The sequence below is a fragment of the Lutra lutra genome, chromosome 4, assembly GCF_902655055.1.
Source record: "Lutra lutra chromosome 4, mLutLut1.2, whole genome shotgun sequence".
Classification (NCBI taxonomy): Eukaryota; Metazoa; Chordata; class Mammalia; order Carnivora; family Mustelidae; genus Lutra; species Lutra lutra.
The window spans coordinates 65,443,716-65,466,818 of NC_062281.1; the positions used below are offsets into that span (position 1 = coordinate 65,443,716).

A 23,103-nucleotide genomic window follows, 5' to 3' on the forward strand; every position below is an offset into this window, starting at 1 on the left:
TAGCCTAAATGAGAAAGGAATCACCTGATTTCTGAAGGTCTATGATTGTATGTAAAACCTCTCTATAGTCCACCTACTTGAGCTTCCATAGACTGCAGGACAAAACACAACATATTCCCTTCTTGACTCAAATATACATTTGGGCTTGGGGTTAGAAGAAAGGAAAGAGATGCATCCAAGAGGAAAGTCATCTAACTCAACATCTTTTCATTTTTACTTATAAGTTTTTGGATGATGTGTTTTAGCACACTAGATGCCATGTGGTATGTTTTCACAGTGCTAAAGAATCAAGAACAAAATCACCTACAATTTATCACTATTATCATCTATTTACTAACAATATAATTACTCCTTTATTCATTCACTGAGCAAATATTTATTGAGCACCTACATGTGATGGGCACTCCAGGTATCCTGTTCCTATAGTACTTCTGTCTTGACGGGGGGCCAGAAGCAATATGGGAGGTAAAGAGAGAAATAATAAATAAATAAAATAGCATGATAATTTTAGAGAGTGCTAAGTTCATGAGGAAAATTTCAAAAATTAAAAACACAGTTTATGGTAATAGAATGAGATTCTAAAAGAGTGTCACTGAAGACATGAGTCACGAATACTACGACTCTTGTCATTTCATTCACTGCTGTCCCTCCAGCACCTAGAAAGGTCCCTGGTATATACTAGGAATTAATAAATAATAATTGAATGAGAATTGCAAGAGCAAAGATCCTAAATGCAGAGTCATTCCAGAGTGTTTAAGGAAGAGACAGAAAACCACAGGGGCCACAATGTAATGAGCTGGGTACAACATTATTTGTCAACTCACAGAGGAAGTCAGGAGCCCTATTATGTAGGGCCTTGTGGGCCATGGTAAGAGATCTGGACCATAGTAAGGAAGAGGTTCCAGACTTTTCTTTGAGTTTAATGGGATGCCAGTAGATGATTATAAGCAGGACAATGCTTTGCTCTTACATTTGTTTTAAAAGGTCTCCAGCTGTTTCCTGGAGGCTGTGTCATAGGGATGGTGGACAAAAGCAGGAGCAAGGAAGGAGAAGTTGTAACTGAGAATAAGGTGGGGATCCTGGAAGTGACAGAAGTGGTCTGATTAGCGATCTATTTTGGTGGAAGAATCCACAGGGAACCCAGGATGGTGAGGAAAAACTGGGAGAATCTAGTTCAGTTTCATCCCACTCTAATGAAAAAAAAAAGAACACTGAAGTAGCTTAGCCAAATACCTATGTTTATTCATAATTCCCTCTTTTTCTCCTCTCCCACATTCAGCATTAAAAATTCTTCACACTTTACTTCTCAGTCCCATTATCACTGCATTCTTCTTTGTTACTGATCTCCTCAGGAAACTGGTGCTCTCTTGAAATGATTCCCATGACTGTATACACTGAGCTTTACACATACATTTTCAACCTCTTGCCGGGTGTTCCCCTGTGGATGTCTTATAACGAACCTGACAAAAACCCTTTATCCTCTCCCACCCTGCTCCTTCTCCTGAATAGTCAACCCTGTCAACCAGACAGAAATCTCACAGTAACCTGATCTTGCTCTTCACTTCTCATCTCCCACAGCCAACAGTTTTCAAACAGGCTGCTTCAGCTTCACCAAAGTCTCCCAGATGGGCCACTGTCATCACGCCCTAGAACATAGCCATCATCCTCCTACTACAGGGAAAGGCGGGGGATGCCTGATGGACGGGGCTCCCCCACAGTGTCTCCAACGTCTCCACTCCACATTCCACATTGCTGCACCTAAGCTCTCTGAAAGCCATGTTCTGGCCACTTTTCTGCTTAAAAGTGTCCATCATCTCCTCATCTCCTTCAGAATAAACCCAACATATTACAGCCAGAGAATTAAGATCTTGTAGGATCAGATGTGCCTACCTCTCCCATCGAACCCTTCCTCTCCAGTATATTCATCTGTGAAGGAGACTGTCTTGCCTCGTGAGAGTTTGCCTAGCTCCTAAGAGGCCACCATGAGCTATCCCACTCCCATGCCTCAGGGAAGGACGTCCTTCTTCTCTTCTGCCCTGTCAGAGTTCTACTCATTCTACAATGCCTTACATGAGGCCCTTTCCCTCATAATGCAGCCCCAAATACTCCAATTAGAATTTGCCATGTCTTCCTCCACTATCCCAGGTAAATACTTACCTGTATTTCTAATTTGTGCCTGTTTCATAGCCATTCACATTAAAATTAGCAAATATATCACCATAAACCCATACTCCACAAAATTCCCAGAACTGCAGTTCTATATATATTAGGTACTTGAAATGTTAAAAATACATAAGCATCCTATAATGTAGACATTTACTATAAGCCAGATTGATTAACGGAATCAAGATGCTTCCAATTGGTGGCCAAAGAGAATAACTTAGTAATTAACAAAATAATTACCATGGTGGATGATTCCATTTTCTAATAATGCTTGTCCTAAGTGTACACCTTCCTCAGGCCTGTGAATCTCTCCAATTTCCAAGAGCCATGACACAAATTCACTGCAATAGAAATCCAGTGAAACAATTAAATGGTTTTCCCACCCCTGCCTCCCCAAGAAGACTATTTCTACCTTGCTTCCATCAAGCAGCCTTGGAAGGAGTCTCAGATATAAAGAAGTATTTGCAGTGCATTTAAGCTTGCATTTTTTCACATGTGCAAAGCCCCAAATTATTTAAATTTTACCCTATTCTAGAAAACCCATGTCTATTCATTCATGTTTACCTAAAACCTATATATAATACCTATTCAACTTACTGAGACCTCTAATGAACACAAAGGGAAAATTTTAGAGTAGTTTTAACTATAAAGAGAATATAACAAGATCCTAAAGATAGCAAACAGACAAAATAGAATAATAATGACTTAATATAAGAGATAGACTGGAATATGGCTTTCCAGGCACAGAAAACCAGTGTGTTTGAACTCTAAGAAGGCAAACTCAAAAAATCTGCACACCCCATACGGTAGATGGAATTCTAAACATGTCCTCTTACCCCACTATCAAGAATCCCATCCCTTGGTTTTGTAACCAAATCCTAATCTAGGTAGTGGTATGAATGGATTTTGTATACGAAACTAAAATTCCAAGTCAGTTGACCTCAAAATATGTAAATTATTCAAGTGAGCTTGACCCAGTCAGTTGAGCACTTTGAAGCAGAGAGTTTTCTCAGGCTGGTGGCACAAGACTAAGAGAAAAATTAAAAGCACAAGAAAGATCAGTGAGCCACTGCTGCCTTTGAAGACAGAGGGGCCACGTACCAAGGAACACAGGCAGCTTCTGAGAGTGGTCCTGGCCAACAGCTAGCACAGAAGAAGGAATTATTCTTACAATCACGGGGGACTGAATTCTGTCAACAACCTGAATGTGCTTGCAAGTGATTTTTTTCTCAGACCCTTAAGATAAGGCCAAGCCGCAGCTCAGCCCTTGATTTAGGCCTTGATTTTGACCTTGTGAGACCCTAAGCAGACAGCCCAGCATTGCTCACCTCAACTTCTTTCTGATGTATAGGATGATGAGCTAATGCATAGGTGTTGTTTCAAGGCACTAGGTGTGTTGTTATTTATTCTGCAGCAATATAAAATTAGTACACACCAATAGTTTTACTACACTGTTTTCAAATTTTGAAGTTATTTAGTGGGGCACATGGGTGGCTCAGTTGGTTGTTTTGGCTCAGGTCATGATCTCGGGGTCCTGGGATCAGTCATGCTTCCAGCTCTCTGCTCGGCAGGGAGTCTGCTTCTCCCTCTCCCTCTGCCCCTCCCGATGCTTGTGCTCTCTCTCTCTCTCCTCTCAGATAATAAATAAAACCTTAAAAATAAATAAATAAATAAGGTTTTTAATAAATGCATTCTTGTATTTAAATGTCATCTGGGAGGTGAGAGCGGGGGGACCTGGGTGGCTTAGTCGCTTAAGCATCTGCCTTTGGCTCAGGTCATGTTCCTGGAGTCTGGGAATTGAGCCCCACTTTGGGTTCCCTGCTCATTGGGACATCTGTTTCTCCCTTTAACCCTCCAGCCTGTTGTGCTCTCTCTCTCTGACTCTCCTTCTCTCTCAAATAAATAAATAAAATCTTTTAAAAAGAATAAACTGTCATCCAAAAGGAATATTCCAGCACAAAACCACCCATCAGAACTGTCTACCACATCCATCTGCTGTGGCTGTGAAAGGCCAGGGAGGATGAACAAACCACATCTTTTACCATTTTGGGGTGGGGAGAGGAGCCCCACATCACAGATAAGTAGGATGATATTTTATAACACAGGAGAGCACCAGTTCGGTCCTGTTTTTTTGTCCATGTAGTATTAGTAAGAGAACACTAAATAGAGAAACATTTTACAATAAAATATTTTATTGTGCTCATGTTATAAAAATATAACATTTGAACTTTTACATAAAGTAATGGATACATTTTAGAATGATTTCAACTTTGCGCAGAGCTCAGAGAAGCCAATCTATAGAAGGTGTCAGGAAATTACTTTTCCATTTATTTCAAAACCAAAAGCAACACCTATGGCTGAAATCAAATAACCGAGGGGCATGGAATTCTAAAAATGGATATCTAGTCTATAAAGTACATTTTAAGGCAGAAGAAGTTGTTAAAGCCATCCAAAAGAAAGAAAATTTAAAAAGAAGTAAAACTTCAGTTTTTTCTTCAATAGCACAAAAATAATAATACCAACTCCAGGGATGCCTGGGTAGCTCAGTCGGTTAAGCAACTGCCTTTGGCTCAGGTCATGATCTCAGGGTCCCGGACCAAGCACCAAATCAGGCTCTGCACTCAGCATGGAGTCTGCTTGTCCTTTTCCCTCTGCTCCCCACTCTCTCTCTCTCTCTCTCTCAAATAAATAAGTAAAATCTTGGGGGAAAAAAAAAAGTGAATCAACTCCACAGTGCTGTCACAGGATTAAATGAGCTGATGAATGTCAGGAGCTCAGCACAGTGTCTGGCACATTTTGAGCACTTATGAAACGTCAGTGGTTGACAAATGGGTTGAGCTGGTTGGTATATAGCAAAGGCATCATTCTCTGTTCTGATGTCAGCAGATTCCTGAATATGCCAAATTAAAATGAGGAAAAGAACACACTGTAAGTATTGCTATTAATTAGGAGCATAGGGGAAGGGAAGAGAAGGGGTAAGAAAGGAAGTTATTGGGTGGCTTTATCATGGACCTACAGAAATCACAAGATCCCATTAACACTCTGTGAAAGGATCCTGATCCAGTCAAAAACAATCTCAAACTTGGTCTATAATTAGTAACTAGTAACTAAGCTAGTGTGCTGTTACGGAAAAAGCCACAATGAACACAAAATTTACCGACTCTCTCCTGTGTATCAGGCACTGTGGAGAAGGCTCACATACCATTGTAACTAATTAGCACTTTGGCCCTGTAAGATCGTGTTAACCCTTTTTTTATTTATTGTTTTTATTAACATATAATGTATTATTTGCCCCAGGGGTACAGGTCTGTGAATGATCAGGCTTATGCATTTCACAGCACTCATCATAGCACAAGCCCTCCCCAATGTCCATCACCCAGCCACCCTCTCCACACTCCACCCCCGTGTTAACTCTTTAGTTAACAAGACTCCTGCCCCTTTAATTAGGAAAACTTGACCCTGGGTCAGCCTTGGAGCTCTGTTTCCCTGGAACCTGATGGAGGCAGGGCATCTGCTGGGTTACCAGGCAGCATTGCTCATGGCCAAAATGACTCCTGATGGCTAAATGGAATATGAATACATTCTTGGTGAGAAGCTATAGCTTGAAGGGACTCCTATAAACAGGCATGTCCCTCTGAGAACCCTGGAAGTTATGCCCCAGAGGTGGTTCTAAGAAATTGGGTCTTCTTTGCAACATGGGGTTTCTAAGCCAAGGTGGGCTCGCCTCCACTCTTTCTCTCCCACAAGAGCCGTCAGCTGGGGGCCTACCAAGGACAGCACCAGCAGCTTGCTGGCAGCCAAGTACTCTGCTGTGAGGACCCCAGCGCCTGAGGGAGGGACCACAGCTGCCCTGCAGGCCAGGGTTTCTTGGCTTATACTCTTCTAACTGGGTTGGGAGCTGGTGTGGCCTATGGTAGTTTTATGGTATCTGCATAACTTATTGAGAAGACATTCTGGTAGGCATTACAGGTAAGCACTATAATCATCTTCATGTTTAGAGAGGAAAAAGACGTTTAAACTTCCCACATTGCTCAACTAGCCAGAGGTAGGACCAGATTTGCATGGAGACAGTCTGACTGAGAAGTGTGGGTTTTGAACTACCACTCCAGTCTCCTACTGAGTTGACATTGGCATTCACTGGTTGTATGAAGTTGGGCATGGTAAACTCCCTGACTGCTGGTTTCTGAATCTTTAAAAAATATAAAGATTATAAATGCAAAGTATGCATCTGAGGATTAGAAATATATGGAAACAGCCAGCACAGGGCATGGCTTAAGGCAGCCGCCCTTCCCTTTGGTCCTGCACGCTTCACCCAGCAGGGACTTCCACGTGCAGCTGCCCGCAGACCCCAGAGGACTGACAGTGGGTCTATGCTCGAAACCCAGGAAACCTCTCGGCCTGTTGCTCTGCGCCAGGCCCCTTGCAGGACCCTCTTTTTCAGATTCCCCATCGATGGTCCTTCAACCTGAGCCCAGGTGTCAAAGTGCTGATTAATCTCAGGTTTAGACTCTGTGTCTTACATTCTTTGGTTCTCTGACTTGTAGGCCCTGTACTCACATCCTTGCTAGACTTTGTCCCACTTCAGTGAACCTGCTGCCTGACAGCCCCGCCTGACCCCAGTGTCTGCTTCGCCCTCAGAACACCATACATCTGAAATGGTTGACGTTAGGGACGGATGGATAGATGTCTAAAATTTTCTATGATGTCGGACTCTAGGTCCATTCCTTCACCTCAGTATCATCCAGGAAATGTTGACAGTAAAAAGATATTAAAAAATGCTCAGAGGAATTTTTTTTTAAAAGAAAAACAAATCGTTGAAGGAAGGGTAGTTGATACATGACATACTGAAAATATGAAAGAAATCCATGCACCCAGACTATGGACCTTACCTTCCAAGGAAGCATTTAGGGAATGTGGTCAGTTTTCTTTTTCTGTCTTTGATCAGATTCCCTTGTTTGCACATCATCTTGTAGAGTTTCTCGCCCTGTTCGGAGATCATTACCCAGGTGTCTTGCTCCATTCCTAATTTTAAACCTATCGAAAAGGAAACCAAGGACGGGTAACTGAAAAAGTCTCCTCACTCATGCCTGCATGAAACCAAAATTTATTGCACATCAAGCATGGGCAGGGGGTTGCAGATACAGAGCTCTCTACCACGGGGCACCTGGGTAGCTCAGTCGGGTAAGTGTCTGCCTTCGGCAGGTCATGGTCTCAGGGTCCTGGGATGGAGTCCTGAATCAAGCTCCCTGCTTAGCAGGGAGTCTGCTTCTCTCTCTTCCTCTGCCCCTCCCCATGTGCATTAGTTCTCTCTCTCTCCCTCTCTCTTTCACATAAATAAATAAATAAAACTTTTAAAAAAATACCTGAATTTGGAGCATAGGGGAAGGAAAGAGAAGGGGTCAAAGGGAAGTTAATGGGTGGCTTTATCATGGGACCTACATAAATCACAAGATTTCTGTGATTTTTATTTTCAGTCTTCTAACTATAAAATTTTTTACTGAATTTTTATTTCTTACAATGGAGGAGGAATTACCATTTGTCAGTAACAGAATAATTTTTATTAAGAATAGAGCCTGTTAACATAAACAAATTAATAGAACATGCTTGTTTGCTTGCTTTGCTTTCTTCCTTTTTCTCTTCCTTCTTTCCCTCCTTCCTTTTTCACTTCAGATTTATCTATATGCATAGCTATTCTGAAAAAATAAATAAAGGTTCAACTTGATGAAACATTTATTTAACCTTTGAAATGATTTGCTATGCTATTTGAATTGATTGCTGGATTCAACAAAACTTAAAGAATCAGCTATGTATTCATAATCTTTGTTTTAAACTTTTCTAACAGGCTCTCCATCCCAGATCAATCAAAGAAGTTAAGTATTTAAAATGCTTTGGAAATTCTCAAACAAATGTGTACTATGGATATTTTAATAGAAGTAGAAGCTTTGCATGTTCTTCAAGGGAAAATTTCTGAAGGTGGAAGAAAGGGTTCTTTGTGTCCTGAAATTTCATCAGCAATGAGATATTTTGCTCCTAAATCTCTGGGGAAAAGGAATAAACACTGCTTTTTGTCTTATCAGTTATTTGGTAAAGAAATTAGTAGTAACAAAAGCATTTCTGTTTCCTAGCTGAATTGCAGAAATGTGCTTAATTGCAGATAAACTTCACATAACTGAATATTGCCAGATCAAGTACCTTTTGCAAATCTTGCTAAAAACGTGAAGCAATTTTGAGCCAGTCCTCCTCATATGAACACACTCCTGATTGGGCTGCATTATATTCAATGGCATTGTAATAATTTTAAAATGTTAATGTATATTCAGAGTGCTTTATTCTATAATTAGGATACTAACATATTTGGTCTAGAAATGTTCAATGTACTGTTAAAGATATAACTGTTGAAGGCCCTACAGCACTGCACTGTACTACTGAAGTCTGTCTCTTACAGGAAAACTCCATAATGATGTTTTTGAAATAGCAAGAATAAAGTGCAAAGAAAACTGAACAAATTTTCAAGCAAATGAAATTATCTGTGTAGAATGAACGTTTGCATGCTTCCCAGATTTGTATGTTGAAACCTAACACTCAACGTGATGGTATTAGGAGATAAGGCCTGTGGGAGGTGATTAGGTCATTAGGCTAGAGTCCTCATGAATGGGATTGGGATTAATGGCCTTATAAATAAGACACAGAGAGATCTCTTGCCCCTCTACCATATGAGGACACAGTGTGAAAATGGCCATCTATGAACTGGGAAATTGCTGTCACCAGACACTTAATCTGGGACTCTGGCCTCCAGAAGAGTGAGCTACAAACTTCTGTTGTTTATTAGCCACCCGGTCTAGGGTATTTTGTTATAGTGGCCTCGACAGACTAAGATACTATTTAAAAGACACTGCTGGCCACAATATATTATTTTACTATTCAACATTTTTCTTTTCTTTTAGTAATAATATTAGAAGTATTCAAAATGTATTTTAGGGGTGCTTGGGTGGCTCAGTCAGTTAAGCATCTGCCTTTGGCTCAGGTCATGATCCCAGGGTCCTGGAATCAAGTCCCGCATCAGGCTCCCTGCTCAGTGGGAAGCCTGCTTCTCCCTCTCCCTCTACCTGCTGTTCCTGCTGCTTGTGCTCTCTGTCTTTTTTGCTCTGTTAAATAAATAAAATCTTTAAAAAAATTATTTTATCATGAGTCTTACATCACATGGGAAATCTAAGTGAACATCATATGCCTTTTTCCTTTCTCATAACTTCTGCCCATTATCTGCTTTCTTGCTAAGTTAGAATCTTCATAAAGTATAATAGTGCCCAATTCATACACCCACCTTTTCGCCGTTCTCTTTCTTTCAAAATAGCTTCAAACCATTCATGTTTCTCCTCAGGTGTTTTTGCCATACACACAAACCATTTATTTTTCGCTGTGTTATGTATCTTCCATCCATTGACAACAATGTGTCCACTGCTATGGAAATCAGCTGGAAATTAATGGGTAAAGTTGAACAACAAATATAATATTATATCAATATAACCATTCGATTCATGACAGGTCCAGGATCACTGAATTCTTAAAAGTATCTTTGCGTTATATGTGTAAATTGAGAACATAAAAACCAAAAAAATTATGTGTTTATATGTTAAATGCAGTCAGTACTCAGGAATGGAACATTCTAACTCATAACATTATTATATTACATGAAATCGAACTTCTGAACTCATTAACATTCCTTTCCTCTATGTCCAAAAATGTTGTTAAAGTCCCTAAATAAAAGAAGAACTTTTAAAACAATTTTCATCTCAATAATCAAATATCCAAAGTGTCACATTCATTTTGTCTTTTTAATATTCCTTTGAAATATTATTCTAGGTTTCAAAAGCAAACAATACTGCCACAGAACAATTCTCAGCTGTTTAATGAACCCTACAATAAGAATCAGAACAAATGAAAAAAAAAAAAAAAAAAGAATCAGAACAAATGAAGAGAACATACCAAGAGTACATTTACCTAATCTTCAATAAATGGAAAGATACAAATGCCAATCCATTATCATTGCTCACGGCTGAAAAATACACACTCTGTAAAACCACATCATTCCATATAACTGGCATGAATAGAAACAAAAAAAAAATTTTGAGTATGAATTCACATTGTCTTTACTAGGTCTCACCATAATTTTGGCTACACTGTCATGCTGGATTTGAAAATGTCAACAGGAACCCCTCTATGGCAATTTTCTGTCTAATAACAACAGGTAGAGAATAGTGATGTTACTTGGATCCAGCATTTACTGGCATGACAGCCTGCAAAGCAAAGATCCAGAACGAAAAAACATATGACAAAGACCCGAGTCAGCACCTGCACCAATTTAATGTGACAATTTTCATTCATCTCCTGGAGAGTCACCAAACAGTAATGGTGGGTAGACAGGAGGTGAGCCACAAAATGTTAAGGGTGGTTTAGAGAAATAACTTTATCGCACTGTGCTATTTTTTGTTTCTTTAGGTTTTCTCAAATGCCCTATTTGGTGAGTTTTAAGTAGAGGCAGACATGGTTGGCACTCATTCTCCCAAAATCTTGTCCCCATTATCTTTTTAGCTCCCAAATCACCATACAGTATCTTTGATCAGATTAACTATTCCAAAAACACATTTTCAAACGATTCTGTATAGTTCGGGGTCTTTAAAAATTCCAAATTATCTATGAGTCAGAATAGACTTTTATTAGATGTTAGTCTATAATACACACACACACACACACACACACACAAACAAACACACAAACACACACACATACATATTCACATATGCCATAATCCCATTAATAATAACAATTTATGATAAAATAGGGAATAAAACTACCAGAAGATTTCCCCCATCAGGAAATAACAGTATGTTTTTAAAAGGAATTTTTACCTTTTCCTTCTTACCCTTACATTTTTAATTCATATTCGTATCCTATACAAAGTAGCAGCACCTAGTAATACATGTCAGATAGGTATCAATGGCTTTAAACCCTTGTTACCTCCTACAAAAAAATCACTAAGTGAGAAATCATGATAAATTGGTGGGGAAAAAAGATCAAATTGTACATGTCTACACACCCTCCTCCACAAATGTGTCACCTTACAGGGCCAGTATCACAAACAAGCATCAGTTTTTCAGACTTGGGATCCCCCCTTCCACAATCAGACCGAGATTAACTGAGTGAAGCCAGCACTGCTGCTTAAAAGATCCCACAGTCCCACTAGTGCTACTCCCCTTTTAATCATACTCCAGGTAAAGCAAATCACAAGAACCACACGCGACCTGCAGGGATAAAATATTGGGCTTACCTTAAGATGAACATAATGTATTCCTCCCATAGAATAACCGAGGAAACACAAGTTCATGTGCCAGCCTGATGCTCTTGACCCTGCACACCGAATGTCCTGGGCCAGTCACCCCTGTAAGCTGGGTCTTCCTTCCTTCCCTTCCTCCCTGGATTACTTGATCCTGGCCTTGCTCTCTCCACACCCTGCTGACTCTTCCTCCAATATTTCATCAGACCATTCCTTACTTCAAAAGCCTTTGGTAGCTCACCACTGAACCAAGTGAAAACATGGAAGCTTGCTTTTGTGCTCCTCCTTAAACTAACCCCACCCTATTGAACAATGCCATTTTCCACTGCGTTCTTCTGTGGCCCTGCCACCCTTTGTGGCTTTCTTCCTTGTCCTGTGAATACTTACCTGTTCTGCAGGCTGACGCTCCCATCAAGCTACCCAGCTCTGCTCTCTGCCTCAAGCAACTCTTTCTTCCCTTTACAGTGTACCCAGATCCTTCATGAAGCCTTGCCTAACCATTACAACCCATGCATTCAGACTTCCCTTGGAAATGAATGATTAAACTCAGAACTAGACAAGTCAGGGCGCCTGGGTGGCAGTAGGTTAAGCCGCTGCCTTCAGCTCAGGTCGTGATCTCAGGGTCCTGGGATAGAGCCCCGCATGAGGCTCTCTGCTCTGCAGAGAGCCCGCTTCCCTCTCTCTCTTTGCCTGCCTCTCTGCCTACTTGTGATCTCTCTCTGTCGAATAAATAAATAACATCTTAAAAAAAAAAAAAAAGAACTAGACCAGTCAGCATGAGATTGCATGTGGCCATTGCTTCATGAACAGAAAGCGAGACTGCTAACTGACTGTTAACAATCTGCCAAGGCAAGTAATAGGTTAATTGCTGCACCAATATAATATTTTGAAAGAATAGTTTATATCACCTAATAATTTAAATTGGAAAGACAGGGGATGCCTGGGGGGCTCAGTTGGTTAGGTGTCTGCCTTCGGCTCAGGTCATGATCCCCGGGTTTCTGGGATCCAGCCCCACATCAGGCTCCCTGCCCAGCGGGGAGTCGGCTTCTCCTTCTGCCACTCACCCTGCTCATTTTCTCTCCCTCCCTCTCTGTCTCTCTCTCTCTCTCTCTCTCGCTTGCTCTCTCAAATAAATAGATAAAAATCTTTATAAATAAATAAATAAATAAATAAATCGAAAGGATAATGTTCCTTTTTTAAAGTTTATGTGCTAGCCACTTTCTATCACTAATTTTAAAAATCATAAATATTTTTAAACATATGTGTAAACATGAATGTATATATACATACAACAGGCCTCAAAATGTATAAATATCACAATGATATCCGTTACCAAATTACCACTTATTTCAAAATAAGAGTTAGTGATATAAAAATGGCTTCATAATTTCAATCACAGCACTTTTAATAACTTGATTCTAAAAATAAATTTGAATTCAACTTATTTATTAAGAACAGTAACATACAGAGCATGGAAGGGGTGTGTGGGTGGCTCAACTGGTTAAGCATCTGCCTTCATCTCGGGTCATGATCTGAGTCCTGGGATCCAGCCTCATGAGCCCACGTCAGGCTCCCTGCTCAGTAGGGAGTTTGTGTCTCCCTCTGCCCCTCTCCTCCATGCTCTCTCTCTCCCTCTCTCTTTCTCTAATAAATGAAATCCTAAAAATACAAACAAAAACATGGAAAAGCCCAACAGTGCTTTTCCTTAGTAGAAATTTAAAAATATTTTTTAATGAAAGAATATTAATGCCATATGCAGGAATTTGCAAACGTCAATGGATCTAAAATATAATTCTACAGGAAGTGTTAAAAAGGAATGGAATTAAAATTGTCATTCATTAAGTGTAGAATATCCAAACCGAACAGTCTCCAGGCACTAATGTTTTTTCCAAAAAGAGAAAAATCCAAGGGGCAGCCCTGAACAACTCACTAATTACTTTGAAGCTATACAGTTTGCAAATTCTTCACTGTTAATTCTGCATAGTTTTACATAATGAGATGAGGTTTTTCTAAAACTGATAATACTATAACTCTCAGTGGAAATACTGGTATCTTTTCAATAGTGTGAGTTTTAATGAGATGGAAGCTAGCCAAGTACTGTACCTCAAGCTAGGAAACAGAAGAAACTGCCAAAAAATACTATTCAAAACATCAAGAAACTGATATCTAAACAATGTATTTAACCCTTATCCTGATGATCAATGGTGTGAATGCATAAATTTCTCAGAGAAATTTTAAAAATCACAATTTACTCACATTATGAATAATTAATGATGAAAAAAATTACTTTCTGGAATAAATCTTTGATTCTATCAAATAACATAAGAAGATTTTCTGGCATCCAAAATCATTTGAAATTATTTATGGCAAAAAAAAATTTTTTTTAAAGGTTGTAACAGATTTTTCCTTTTAAAACTAGAAATAACTCCACTGACCTTTTTTTCAATTCCCAAGACCACTCCTTTAAATTAATAACATTGAAAATTTAAGTGTATTAGGAAGGAACTAATATATCTTGGTAGTCTTTTCAACATTGTAAAGTTATGCTACTTTTTTATTAAGGAAGTATTCAATAGTGCTTATGCTAGAGTAGTATGGTTGTTAAGGTCATTATGGTTTGTCTATTTTGTTGATGATTAAGTAACAATAAATATATGTTATGTGGATGATAAAACAAGATAAAGATGACTACAATTCAAAAAATGATTCTACTTAACTGAAAAGAGGATACAAAGCTACAGAGTTCATGTTTTTATGCATCTTAAAAATCTATGCATAAAAAGAAAATGGAAATATTTTAAAATTCTCATTTCTTTTTAGGTGATGAAATTATGAAATATTTTCAATTTATTTCTCTGTTATTTCCAAATTTTCTCTATTAAGGAAAATTTAATTTAAAAAACTCAATGTGTTTAATATCTTTAAATGGACTAAAATATTTATATTGAAAATGACAGCTGAAATATTTCCTTAAAAAAATCAATTCACACTAAAGAATACCTTAAAGAATAAAAAATTTCCATCTTATTCAATTCCATCAAATCAATTCAAATTTGACCATTGTATTGAAATTTGTGGTTTGCTACTACAGATCACATTTTCTAAAGGTCACCATTTTGCCCTCTATCCAACTACACAAATAAACTAGTTCTTAAGAGAGAATATACATGACCTGTTGTTACTTTCCTGAATGAATTTCTAAGCATATACTATGAAAATTAACAAGGAAGTTAATTGCAGAAATTTCAACAGCTTTCCTACTTAGGTCTTAATTTGGATACTTTTTATGCATCATGTTCAAACTAATATCTCAGAAAGAATCTTCAAAGAATAATTAAATTAGAATTAACCAAAATGAGAATTGGGTCTAGAGAATGATGGAATAGAAATGTGGAGACAAACTCAATGGCTACCATCTTCCTTCAACATAAGCAGTAATGGATAACATGGATATATGAAAACAAACAAATTTTCACATTTCTACATGTCATATCATTGTTGCATTAATTCATTGTATACTGAGATATAATTGATGTAATTCAATTCATAAAACATTATAAGTGAAAGTATAATCAAGTTTATTTTTCAAAAGATTTAAATAGTTACACACTGGCTAAAAGCTTAGTCTCATTCCAAACGCAATTATTTCTTCTGCAAGTTTTGAGCTAAATCAATGCAATCAGTGACTGATGGAGTCCTTTACTTAGAAAAGTATTTTCCTTATACCTAGAGTATGCAAAAATACCTAGTATTTTTATAATATATTCAAATAGACGGGGGAACATTTAAACTTTTCATCAAAAGTTTTAAGCATGCTTAAAAATATACCTTGATTAATCAATTTGTATTATTTACAGCACAACATAGTATAGTCATTGTTTGTTTTGGGTTTTGGCAATGAGCAGATGAGCCTGACAGTGTTTGCCATCCCTCATGTAACTTATCCAGGGTCCAAGGGTGGGAGGGACTTGGCATATGGACATGGGTTAGCTCTGCAGAGACCTATCAACATCAGAGCTCCCATTCATAGAGTTTAAAGTAAGAATACTTAAAACCTGAGCTCATCAAAAGAAATGGAGATTTTGTGATGGAAGTGACCAAGAAAACAAAAAAGGAAAAAGCTGGTATAGCACACAGATAATTTCTTAGAAGAAACAAACAACAAAAGTTCATCTCTATATACTGATGCCTTATTTCTTCACCGCTCTCCAGTTGGTCCCCATAGATTTAAAATCCATATGGAACCTCTGCTCCATATTTCTCAAGGCATGGCTATGGTCACCAAGGAAACCTCACTCCAGTCCCAGCTTCATAATAAAGAGCTGGGTAAACTTGGACATGACTTCAACGTGGCTTCATTTCCATCTGAAATGTTAACAAGGTATATTAGTTGATATTCAAGATCCTATTCATCTTCAGAAATTCTATCTTTGAATTCCAAATCCTGGCTGAGGATATATACTTATCCTAAGGACCTAGTAGTCACAATTACTAGAAAACTAAATTTTCTTTGCAGGAAGCAAATGGGAGGTATCCAGCTGCAGCCTAAAATTTCTTTAAGTGACCTTGTAACAAGTATTTGTAGTCAGATTCCTGCAACATGCTGTGTATATATGTTTAAGGGCAAATTAAGGCCTTAACTGTGTACTACAAAGTATAATTAAATTCTTCATCATATTTCAATGAAACATGAACCTTGGAAGTTTGTGCCAAGAGGTGTCATCAGACAATTTATGACTAAACATTCTGAAATGTCCTGTCTTTCCCACTAATTCATATCTACCAGGGTCTGAAGGCTTGTTTCCCTAACATCCCTATCCCCCAGGAACCAAAGTCCTGAAGGTACACAATCTTACCAGCACTAAAAGAACATTTTCATGGGATTGAATCCAAAGTCCATTTGCGTTAAAGTTCCATCACCCCACATAGGCTCTCACTCCCCTACATCAGACACAGATACGCTGAAAATGGTATTCTATGCAAATGCCTCCAAAGGCCCTAGCTCCTTAGGTTAATTTAGTGCCCCTGTTTCCCAAAACATAGGAATCAGTGTCAAATTCATCAAAATTTACCAAAATTCACTTAGATTACCAGTGCAAATGATACAAATGGGCATGATCACATCATATGGGGGAAGAGAAGGAAGTAAGACCCAGGAGCTGTGTGCTCACAGAAAGGTATAAAAAGAGGAGAAAACAAAGAGAAGGCTAAAGCAACAGGGGACAGGTGGTTCCACCAGGGGGAGACAGGGCCAAGAAGGAACAGAGTGGAGGTCTGAGTATGCCTTCCTCTACCTTACTTCCCCCCACCTCAAGAACAACAGGGGCTTTTGGATATTCTCTTGAGGAGTCAGGTTACTGAAGCAAGACAGCTGTTCACATGTAGACAGACAATATTGCTAAATGTCACTAGTGTCCTCTCAGAGCATTAAAATGAATTAAAATGTCACCTTCTAAAAAAATATCATGCGCATCCCGACATGGAAAGGTAGCCTACTAGGTCCCACATGCTAGCCTGTGAGTATTTGCAACTGTATTGATGCCTATAGCACAGAAAGGGATTTTCAGCTGTGCAGGTGGTCAGACATTTCCACACCTCCATCCCTCCCTTAGACCATGAAGAACCTTGCCACAAGATGACTTGCTTCCCAAGAGAGTACACCTGAGTTCTGCTCATTGCACCTCTTTTCCCCTTACCTGCAGCAATCATGCTTCACTATTTATGTTCTAGATCATGTTTTAGGGTGGTAACAATGGGATAGAGAAACAGCACACAGGTGAGCATCTGAAAATTTGTGCGCCTACAGATGATAAACATTGTTCTCCCCTCTGGGACTTAGAGATGGCAACAAAGGTATGTGGTAGTGGGGAGCTGACCTGTGCTTCATCCCATGTTTAAATGGGGTATTATTAAGGCATTTCTCTATATGGGAACTAAAGTCACTTAGCAACAACGAATATATTTTATTTCATCTTGTCTTTTCTTCTAGAATTTCTTTGAAATTCTAATTAAAATCATTGGGGAGAAAATGTGATCCAATTTACTAACCATTCATATTACAGACTATTATATTGTCATATTACTCAATATGACCCATTTATTTTTGCAAATACAAAATAAGTTATTTAACCTCATTTTATTTAATGTTTGTGACTAACCGTGATTTGGTAAGTTTACTTTTCAAAGTCCGTACCTTCACATCTGCAGTGTGAAAATGCACTATCTTTAAGTAATAAAGTACTTAAAATGTACACTTAAAATACACAAAACACCCTTCCTCTACAAGCAAATCAACATGTTTATATGCATACTGGCTTTATAGTTAAAACAAATTTAGAGTTTTCTATATTCTACAGTGAGCATATTATATGAAAAAATATCACATATATACATAAAAAAATAGTATAACTTGAAGAAAATAAATGAATCCCTTATTTTCTGCACTCATGCTGGTGATACCAGGAACTGTGAGTGTGTACATCACTCCTACTCAGCTATTTCTTTGTATCTCTGTGTTGAATTTTACTGTGTTTCAGCCAAATATAATTTTCTACTTTGCCAATAGTCTTCTCCTTTATCTTCCCTTTCTCCCCCAACTGTTCTACCCAACAAAATACTTCTAAGCTCTAATGCACCACAGATGAATTATTCAGGTGAAAAGTCTGTCTTATGAGGGAGTTCACCATTGGTCTTTCTTTCTAAAACACAAATTGCCTACCCGTGCCATCATCCACATTCTCCACTTCCATCACCTCTGTATTGATCCGGCCACGAAAAAGGTACCGATGTCCGTCTGTAGATGCCTTGCTATTCTTCAACCGTCTTGCAATAGAATGAAATCACAAAAACATTGTTACTAAACTTAATAAAAAAACAGCGTTGAAGTAATATGATGTAAACTAGCCATAGAAAAAAAACAAAAAAGACACCAATGCCATCAATGATATCAACTCTGAGGCTCTTGGTGTTTTTTACTTGTGTCCTCCCAAATGAGGCTTATGTCCCAGCTTTTGTAAACAAATGGAAGCTTCAGACTAAGAACAACATACAGTTGGGTGGGTAAATAGGTGCTTTTGCTCAATTTAAAACATAAAATGTACCAAATCAAAGTCTGTACACATTAAAAGTTGGTTATTTTAAAATTTCCTTTTATTTCTTTCACTTTCATTTCTCATTTTTCAGTAACTAGCTGGTAATTTCCATTTTTTCAAATTTGGATAAAATTCAGTTAGTACTTATGACCCCTTGTGAAGAAACTGTGCTGGAAATTCTTAAGTTCAGTGTTACACGGCTGAAAATAATTTTCCTATATTATTTCTATGATGTGAGACCTATGTACTTGTTGAATAAGTCTCTTAATACATGTATAATGCTTTATAAAGGTCTTATTTATTTTTAAAATAGTCTAAAACATTCCAGAACTTTGGTATAGTATGTCTAATACTGGTCTTTAATCTTAAAATGTTTGTAACACAAAGTTAAAATATCCAGGTTTATAGATGAACATTTATAATAATGAATTATGTGGCTAAATGTGTTTGTAGTTGAATCACTGAACATTCAGGAGAGATTATTTTAAAAACAGGTTTTTTTTAATTAAAGAGGAAAGATTCTAAGAAATGATTCAGGAGGATTCAAGAATACCTAGCCACTCAAAAGATTTCAATTAACTGAACTATTCCATTTGACTCATTGACAAAAGTCTGCCTAATAATTTAATATACTGAAATAATTATTCATTTGTTACATTTGTTGTACAGACACATCTGGCAAAAGTGAAGGCATAAGTATTCACCAACTTCAGTGTCCTTCTCCTCCCCACCCCTGCAGTTAGATACCTGCCCTGAAGCAGGAGGAGTAGGTGCAGGGAGGGGTCACAAGGTGCTGTCCCTGTCCGGGAGTTCCTTCCTTGAAGGAGAATATATATTCCTAGCTTATCTGTCTAAAGCCTCATCAGAACTTAGTAGTCCTTTATCCCTACTAAAAGAAACTAATTAAATAGATTAGTTAACCTGATTAGGGATTGTCAGCCCCAGGCCTTCACCATCTTGCACTCCTATGTTCATTATGAAAGTCACCTCTAAATGTCCTTTGCTAATAACCCTAAATAAATGCTACCAATTAGGGATTCAGGCCATATAGTATGCAAGTTGGCATCATAGAAAGCCAGGATACAGAAGAATGCCAAGAAGTTTTGTATATAGGTAAAGTAACTGCATATTCTCCCAGGTAGGACATATTATTGTGGTCTCTTGCAAAACAGAGTTGCTTGTAAGTTGATACATCATACTTCAATCATTTTTTTTAAAGTTTTATTCACAGGCAAAGAATCATGGTAACAGTTTTATTCACAGGCAAAGAATCATGGTGTGGAATCTATCACTGGTTCCTATTTTCCAAAGCATTAACTTACTTTGTGATCTTGTGAGTTCTGTATAGGCTTTTAAATTTCTCGGGGCACCTGGGTGGCTCAGTGGGTTAAAGCCTCTGCCTTCGGCACAGGTCATGATCCCCGGGTCCTGGGATCGAGCCCCGCATCAGACTCTCTGCTCAGCGGGGAGACTGCTTCCTCCTCTCTCTCTGCCTGCCTCTCTGCCTGCCTCTCTGCCTACTTCTGATTTCTGTCTGTCAAATAAATAAATAAATAAATCTAAAAAAAAAAAAAAAATCCTTTAGGTCTCATGAAACCTTTCCGAAGAAGAGGAAAGGACTAAGAAAATATTTAAATTTCTCTTGACCTGTAGATAGTAACACTCAGTATGAAATTCCACTAAGTATCTGATCAATATTGTTAACACTTGGCTTAAAAAGAGAGATCTTCAGTCCCTTCAGCAGGTGGTTCTATTAAAGTTTATCAACTGAAAAGCTTCTGCTTTGAAAATAATCTTGCTCTATGTTTTAATGTAGAATATTTAATATCCCAATTTCCTGATTTCCCTCCTAATTAATTGTTTTAGTGGTCATCACATACACGTTGCAGGAATCTTCATAATGGCAGAAAAATTAAAACAAACAAACAAAAACCTAAAGTCCACTGATAGGAGATTGAATAATTAAGTTGTTATCAATTTAATTGTGATAATATTCAACCAATGGAATATTAAGCAACAGTTAAATGAATAAACTATTCCTATACATATGGATAAATAATCTACAAACTATATTGTATACAAAATACAAAGTGCAGAAAACAAAATACATTATAATACTTAAAGAGCTCATTAACAAGCCAAATTAAGCCATATCATGTTTTATGTATTAACTATTATACAAAACATTATATTTTTAAATACTAGTTTCTCCTGAGATTAATAGCATTAGTAAATTCCAGAGCTGAGATTCCTTAAAGATGGCTTTTGTGAATGTAACTCTAGAATTCAATTCATCAAGTCCCCAGGTTTTGCAATTAAAATACTGTGGAAATTTTTAAAAGGTTCAGTTTACTCATACTCACTAAACAATCATTAGAGCTTCAATAGTACTTGGTTAAGGGGATGAAGTATCCTAAAATGACGGGACTTGATGGTATATTCTTACTACTTCAATTCAGGAAGGGAATAGACAATCATATTTATGCAGTATTTCCATTTCTAGTCACTATGCATTTTGTCCACATTATATACCCATTAAGGATATTTGCTCAAAAACTAGGATTTTAGGGGCACCTGGATGGTTCAGTCAGTTAAGCATCCAACTCTTGATTTTGGCTCAGGTCATGATCTCAGGGTCCTGGGACTAAGCCCCATGTCAGGCTCTGCACTTCAACAGGGAATCTGCTTTCCTCCTTCTCCCTTTGCCCTTCCTGCTGCTCACTCTCTCTCTCTCTCTCAAATAAGTGAGTTCTGTATAGGCTTTTAAATTTCTCTTGACCTGTAGATAGTAACACTCTACAGGTGTAACAAAATAAATAAATAAATCTTAAAAAAAAAAAACCCTTCAGGATTTTAATTTTACAAAATCTTTTCTGTTGTTTACCAATTTAACGAGGAAAGTCGTAAGACCATAAATGATATCATTATTCTACATTGCTAATTTTGCAAAAGCTTTGCACTTGAAGGCAGGCATACATATAAATAAGTATGAGATCAGTTGTAATTTAAAAAAAAAAGATCTCATTCTCAAATGGATGCCTTTAATAACTACACCTAGATGGATGTGTTAATTGACTTCATGGGCAAAATCCTTTCATGATGTATATCAAATCATCATGTTTTACAATTAAAATATATTACAATGTTATTTGTCAACTAGTCCTCAATAAAGCTGGAAAAAAAATTGTACCTAAACAACCAGAAGTACATTATAATTTTTTAATGAGTTATATACAAGTAAATTAACAACCTTTTCTACATCTTCCTAAAACCTATTTCTATGAATCCCAATCTTGCTGCAAAACACAGAGAGTTTAGAAGAGCATAGTAAAAAAAAAAAAAAATAGACAATTCATTTTAATATGTGGTAAACCATCTTTTTTTAAAAAAAAAAAGCTCATTAAGGCAGGGATTAACAACAACTATCTTTTTTGAAAGATTTATTATTTCTTTCTTTATTTAAAGAGAGAGAGCATGTGTGAGATTGGGAAAGGGCAGAGTGAGAGAGAGAGAAAGAGAGAGAGAGAAACTCAATTTGAGTGCAGAGCCTGATATGGGGTTCAATCTCACAAACCTGAGATCATAACCTGAGTCAAAACCAAGAGTTAGACACTTAACCAACTGTACCACCCAGGCACTCCATAACTATCTTTTAACTTTAACCCTAACCTGTTCCCTTTCAGCAAGACACATGGGTAGTTCTATGCTTTCTCAGCATCACTGTCCCATGCTAGGGCATTCTGATACTATAATCCAAGAGGCAGAACTCCCGTCATCAGCATAGCTGCCAACTCAGAGAACTTGCTCTTGACATCTTGTTCATTGACTTAGGAAATCCCATTTTAAGAGATGAAGAATGACGTTCCCTTAATCTTGCCTCAGAAATCAGTCAGTTTTTGAGTTTCTCATTCTCATGCTACCAAAAATCTTTGGTTACATTGTCCTCATTTCTGAACCTAGAATAAACACTCGTGCAAACCCTGCATCCTCAACCCATCTGTTTTACCTTTAAATTTCATGATGCCTTTTAGTACCTTTTCACTGAAAATAATGTATCCTAGATATGGTTAGGAAGAAGTATATAAAGGCTCAGGAAATTTCCCAATTAAGTTCAGCTTTATTATTTTGCTTAAACAATCTGTAAAACGTTTCACCAGGAGTTCAAGGAAACATCCTATAAGTACCTCCTAAAGAAAAAAGTATATCCCTACTTTAAAACAATTAACATATATCAGTAACACTGCTACATTAAATTACTTAAACTAATGATAACTAAGCTATACCAGGAACTTGCTTGGGTTTCATTCATTCACTTATTAGTTCATTTATTCACTTATTCAACAAATACCTCTTGAGTGTCTATTACATGGCAGATCCAGTCTCTGGGGAAATAGCACAGAATAAGTAGCAAGACCAGTATTCTCATGGACTTTACAGTCTAATCCAGCAAAGGTGGCAACAAATAAATAAATAATGAAGAAAATATTAGCAAGAATTTTCTAGATATTGATATAAAAT

The 23,103-nt window shown here is 37.6% G+C and overlaps 1 protein-coding gene across 6 annotated transcripts in view; it reads right to left on the reverse strand.

Moving 5' to 3' along the window:
* The window catches only part of LOC125097754 (phosphatidylinositol 3,4,5-trisphosphate-dependent Rac exchanger 2 protein), a 307,095-nt gene that overhangs the window by 184,488 nt on the left and 99,504 nt on the right, over positions 1 to 23,103 (reverse strand). For all 6 annotated transcript variants that reach the window (XM_047725749.1, XM_047725748.1, XM_047725751.1 and 3 more), the window contains 4 exons: positions 18,213 to 18,316; positions 9,485 to 9,634; positions 7,053 to 7,197; positions 2,404 to 2,504 (listed from right to left, as the gene is read on the reverse strand). In XM_047725749.1, coding sequence (XP_047581705.1) covers positions 2,404 to 2,504; positions 7,053 to 7,197; positions 9,485 to 9,634; positions 18,213 to 18,316 — 500 coding nt within the window. The remainder of the gene's footprint in view (positions 1 to 2,403; positions 2,505 to 7,052; positions 7,198 to 9,484; positions 9,635 to 18,212; positions 18,317 to 23,103) is intronic.